The 6115-nt window shown below is 45.5% G+C and overlaps 1 gene segment (V, D, J or C); it reads left to right on the top strand.

Annotated features, from left to right (window-relative positions):
• The first annotated feature begins 1463 nt into the window (after positions 1-1463).
• On the top strand, positions 1464-4417 carry LOC128772896 (immunoglobulin heavy variable 3-74-like). The segment is given in 3 exon segments: positions 1464-1533; positions 1635-1982; positions 4401-4417. Coding segments are annotated over 3 exon segments (411 nt in total).
• The last annotated feature ends 1698 nt before the right edge of the window (positions 4418-6115 follow it).

Here is a 6115-nt window from a genome sequence, read left to right as displayed (position 1 = left end):
CGGCCCAAAAATTGCGATTTGCCCTGAGGTTACCTAAAAGTCACGAGGGGGCATTCAGGACAACAGGGGTAACTGAGATCTGCTGGGGTGCTCAGGTTACCAGGGGGAGCTGAGGACACCAGGATCGCTCAGTTCTGCATGGAGCACTCAGACCTCCAGGGGGATGCTCAGGTCTCCATAGGGCATTGAGGTCACTAGCTGCCACTCAGTTCACCTGGGGGCACTCAGGTCATCAGGAACACACAGGACACCAGGAGCCACGTAGGGAACCTGGAGGTTCACAGGTCTCCAGGGGGCACCCAAGATCTCAGAATTCATATCCAGAACCAATGTTACAGGGTCAGGTTTCCTGTGAAGCATCTTTCTCATCATGCCCTGCAAACTTCATCCTGACCAGTAAACAGTACACACTGTTTCCTAAACCATTTACAAACACAGATGTCTTCTAACATTTAGAGTGAACAGTCATATAGTAGTACCGACCTTGATAGAGACCAAGCTCGGGGATAAATCAATTCATATACAGACCTGTGCCTCACCAGTACACGGGCCACCATTTAAAATAGATGCAAGTGATTTTCAAACAGAGGAGACAGACTCATTCAAGTGATCTAAATTTAATATACTTGAGCAGCTCCTCTCTCCTTTTATTTTCCTTAAGGTTTTCCTTTGATGCCCATGAAGAGAGACCATGAGTAAAGACCCTTGTGGTTGTCGAAACCCCACAGCATCTTCATCAACTCCACGACTTTCTCTCAAGGATTCTCAGTATATACACGTTCCTGTGAGAGAAAAGAGTAGTTTCTACTCTTCACTGCTTTTTTTCTCCATCCAGTTCAGGAAGCCAGAGACAACCAGTGGGCAGGCACACTGAGTCAAGTCTTACAAAACGGTCAGCCAGGGGTCCATTCTACTGAAGTAGTTAAGGAATCATCCACTGGATCCACCTGTCTCTGCACCTGCCTCTCCACAGAACATGAGGCCCAGACCTTCCTCACACTCAGCTGGACATGAAGTCAACTGTATGGGAGCAGATTAGGAACTCAGTTTAGTGGGTTATTTCACCGCACTTTTCCATAGTAGCTACACTATGTTGCACTCCCATCAAGTGAATTCTAGGATTGCCTGTTCTCCACATCCTCAGCAACACTTGAGATGTTCTGGTTGTGTTTGCCTTTTTTTATAGTAGCCTTGCTATCAGTTGTGAGGTGATATCTCAGTGGATCGGGGGTGGAATTCTCTGATGATTAGTGCATCTCTGCATCATCTCTGATGATTAGAAGTGAATCCCTAAACCTGCCATTCACTTTGAAAGAATCAAATCTAAGTCTGCAGTGTGATATATATGTAAGAGGACATGCAAATAGGGCCTTCTCTGTGCTGATAAAACCAGCCCAGCCCGACCGTGCAGCTGGGAGAGGAGCCCCAGCTCCAGGCATCCCAGGTGTTCCCATTCTGTGATCAGGACAGAACACAGACACCTCACCATGGAGTATGTGCTTGGCTTGGTTTTCCTTGTTGCTCTTTTGAAAGGTAAGTCATTGTGAATTAGAGACACTGAGTATGTGAGTGTGTATGAGTGAGAACCAGTGCATGTGTGACAGTTTCCTGACCAAGATGTCTGGTGTCTGCAGGTGTCCAGTGTGACGTGCAGCTGGTGGAGTCTGGGGGAGACCTGGTGCAGCCTGGGGGGTCCCTGAGACTCACCTGTGTGGCCTCTGGATTCACCTTCAGTAGTTCCAGCATGAACTGGGTCCGCCAGGCTCCAGGAAAAGGGCTGCAGTGGGTCACATATATTAGATATGACGGAAGGAGCACAAGCTATGCAGACTCCGTGAAGGGCCGATTCACCATCTCCAGAGACAACGCCAAGAACACGCTGTATCTGCAGATGAACCTGAGGGCCGAAGACATGGCCACATATTACTGTGCAAGAGACTGGGTGAGGGGACCTCGCTGGGAGACCACACACAAACCTCCCTGCAGGAGGGGATCAGCACCACCAGGGGGCGCACACTATGCACAATTCTGCTTTGTGTTGCCAGGAGCAGGTGCAGATGGAGGTTACAGGCAGGTTTCCTGTCAGGGTCTGGGGCTTCCTGTCCACACAGCAGTTTCCCCAGGGAGCCTCTCTGGACACAGGATTCTGTGCTTACCTATTAACTCTCTGAATTAGATACCTGTTGTCATAGGAAAACTGCACTAACATGCACAAAAGACACAGATGTTTCCATTGCTTACTCCTGTCCCTCAACATGAGTGAATTACAGATTTCCTGAGGCACAACAGCTGAACCATTAGAGGTGTCCCACATGCACTCCCTGTGCAGCCAAGGCCACAGGATCCCACAGCTCCCCATTATCCTCACCCAGCCCTTGTCCAATCAAACAACGTGACACTCCCTCCTGGCACTTGCTACTCAGGACGTTAAATGAGCTACAACTTTATTCAATTCCTCTAAAGAAGAGATAAATCATCTCCATGTATTAGTCTGGATCCTCCTGAGGAACAGAACCCAAAGCACATTGGTTTCCATGACTAAAGAGGTTGGGAAGTCCCATGATCTACTGTCACAAGCTGGAGACCCAGGAAAACCAGTGGTGTAATATGTATGATTCTGAACTAGGGTCTAGCCTCAGAACATAGGGATCTGATGATATAACTCTCATAAAAAGGGCCAGAGGGGACCACTGTTCCAGTTCAAACAAGCACATGGGAGGTAAAAATGAGGGAATTCTTCCTCCCTCTGCATCAGATTCTATTCACAACCTTAATGGAATGGGTGATGCCCAGACAGAAACCATGGAAGGAAATGCCAGTCTCTTCTGGAAACACATCACAGACATCCACAGAAACAGTGGTGAATCTGGGCACCCATGACTCATTCCAGATAACCCATAAAGTTAATCATGACAAGTCAACTTCCTGTAAACGTGGAGCTCAAAGCCTGAAGACTTGAATTTAAATTAAAAATAAAACAAGAAAATTAAATACATACATATATGAACTATTGGGACTACCTCAAAATAGCACGCTTCTGCACAGTGAGGGAAACAATCAACAAAACTAAAAGGCAACCTATGGAATGGAAGAAGATATTTGTAAATGACATATCCTCAGTGTTAGTATTCAAACTATGTAAATGCTTTTAAATTATTTTCACATTATCAGTAGAGAGTGTGTCCATGCAGTTCAGCATACTGTCATGTGAGAAGTAAAATTCGTGTCTTCCACTTTTGTTTTGTGTTAGGATCTCACTGAACATGAGACCAACACTCTTCACAAAATTTGAACCATACAGTACAGTACTGTTAATGACAGGGGTAATGTTGGGGAGACCCCTCTAGAACTTAATCATCTTGCATAACAGAAAATCATAGCCCTTGAGATCTACTCCACATTGCCCCATCCTGCCAGCCCCTGACAACTGCCATTCCACTCTCCATTTTATTGTTATCAAATCCCAAATTCAGCTGAGTATTTCTGGAAAGGTCAATGTTCAAAGTTTTAGTTTTGGTGGGAAAAGAAGCTGAGCTTTATCTAGGAGGCCAGCCACCCGGAGCTAAGGCAGACTCTTCTCCAAAAGCCAACTCTGAGGGTTTCTGCCCAACCCAGAGGATTTTAAAGGGCTAGACAGTACTTAAACAAGGGAGTTCCATGGTGGATACCATTTTCAATCATGTGCGTCCTCCATAGTGCAAGCTGCCAAAGTAACCTCAACTCCCCTGCATCTAGCTCCACCTGAGGAGAGAAACTCACAGGCATGGGAGAAGACTGCCAGAGGCCAGGAAAGAACCACAATAAGGGATTAGAGGGGAAATCCCCTGGGGCTCACACATGTTCAGCAGTACTTTCTGTTCTCACCAGATGGCATAAGAAAATACTAAAATACAACTTTGTACTTCACCAATAATGACACAGAATACTGGGAAATGTTTCCTCAGTAAACACAGAGGAAGCTTCAAACCAAAAACCAAAAGGATCAAATGGCCTGCAAACTAATAGCCAACCAGAATAAGACATGTAACATTACAAAGCGATGTTTTTCAATACGTACAAAGGTAAAGTTGACAGTCTACCTCCATATCCCATGGAAGTAGGAAGCATTGGTCTCCATAATGAGGAAAAGCAGTCATCCAGAGAAAGTGACCCAGCAGTACCACAGGACATGGAATTGGTAGAGAAGTTCAGTGTGTTATAATTGCATATCCCGTATCCAAGTAGAAGGAGAAAAGATGGAATGTGTTGAATAGAGCCGTGTTTCTGGGTCCAAGTCCCTACCCATGTCCATGTGAGCACTGTTGACCATGGCCCACCTGACTCTCCCACATCCACCCCAGGTGAACTGATGAGCAGGGTCACCCAATGCCACACCCTGTGACTGTTACCTAACCCCACAGGTGGCCCCGAGGTGTAGGGTGCTGGCCACCTGGTACAGCCCTCTGTTCTGTCTGATGGTCTAGACCTGGTTTTGCTGAGGATCCTCCATTTATCCATTCTCACTGGCAGATGTCCCTGAGCAGGGGCATGAGGCTGGCAGAGGACCAGGTCACCCTGAGGGCACCCCTCTTGCTGTTTGAGCTCTGGGCATTGCTGGCTCCTGTCCAAGGTTCTCAAGGTCGTCCCTCATGGCGCTACATCTCTTCTGAGGTGGTAATTCCCAAGAAGGAGTTGCACCACGGCAAGGGCGTTCAGATGCCTGGCTGGCTGTCCTATAGCCTGCATTTTGGGGGCAAGAGCCATGTTATCCACATGAGGCACAAGAAACTCTTTTGGTCCAGACAGTTGCTGATGATGACTCAGGATGATCAGGGAGCCTTGCAGATGGACTACCCCTTCATCCCTCCAGACTACTCGGAGGTTACTACCTCGGCTACCTGGAGGAGATTCCTCTTTCCATGGTCACCATGGACACGTGCTATGGGGGCCTTGAAGGTATCATGAAGTTGGATGACCTTGCCTATGAAATCAGACCCCTCAGCCTTTCCCAACGGTTTGAACACGTTGTTTCTCAGATAGTGGCAGACACCAATGCAACGGGACCTACTTATAACCTGGGATATAAGGAGGTTAGGAACCCCCTGTTCTCTCAAGCAAATATCAGTGCAGCCCCCAGGATCTCTAGTAAGTTGTATTCATCCCATCGTGGGATTTTGAAAGGACTTGTTCTCGGTTCCAAAACAATGTATAGTGTGTTCAACAACGTGTCAAAATGTGCCCGATTCCTCATAAGGCTTGTTAGTTTGACTGACTCAATGCTTCAAGGGATTGATGTAAGGCACTATATTTGATGTAAGGCCCTCTTGCACTGTTGGTGGGAATGCAAACTGGTGCATCCTTCCTGGAAACTAGTGTGGATGTTCCTAAAAAATTGAAAATAGGTCTACCCTATGACCCAGCAATAGCACTGCTAGGAATTTACCCAAAGGATACAGGAGTGCTGATGCATAGGGGTACTTGTATCCCAATGTTTATAGCACCACTTTGAACAATAGCCAAATTATGGAAAGAGTCTAAATATCCATCAACTAATCAATGGATAAAGGAATTGTGGTATCTATTCAAAATGGAATACTACCTGACATTGAGAAAGAATGAAATGTGGCCTTTTGTAGCAACATGGATGGATCTGGAGAGTGTTGTGCTGAGTGAAATTAGTCATATGGAGAAAGACAGATACCGTATGTTTTCACTCTTATTTGGATCCTGAGAAACTTGACAGAGGACCATGGGAAGGGGAAAAAAAAAGCTGTAGGGACGGAGTCAAACCATAACAGACTCTTAAAAACTGAATAAACTGAGGGTTGATGGGGGTGGGAGGGTGGGGAGGGTGGGTGATGGGTATTGAGGAAGGCACCTGTTGGGATAATCATTGGGTGTTGTATAGAAACCTATTTGACAATCAATTTCATATTTACAAAATAATCTTATTTAATTGTCATTAGTATGTTTTTTTAGTTTTATGTAAATTTTTTCAAATTCCATTTTATTTCCATCATTTTACTTTAGTCTACTACAGTATATTCACTTTTTCAAATTATCAAATTATTTCTTTTTTTTCTTTTCTTTATCTTTATTCTCTTTTTCATTTCTTTACTTTTTTCTTAAATACACA

Source organism: Panthera pardus, unplaced genomic scaffold (assembly GCF_024362965.1).
Source record: "Panthera pardus isolate Hobbes unplaced genomic scaffold, ASM2436296v1 HiC_scaffold_24, whole genome shotgun sequence".
NCBI lineage: Eukaryota > Metazoa > Chordata > Mammalia > Carnivora > Felidae > Panthera > Panthera pardus.
Note: the sequence above shows the minus strand (reverse complement) of the source record. Positions and strands in the feature narration are given on the sequence as shown.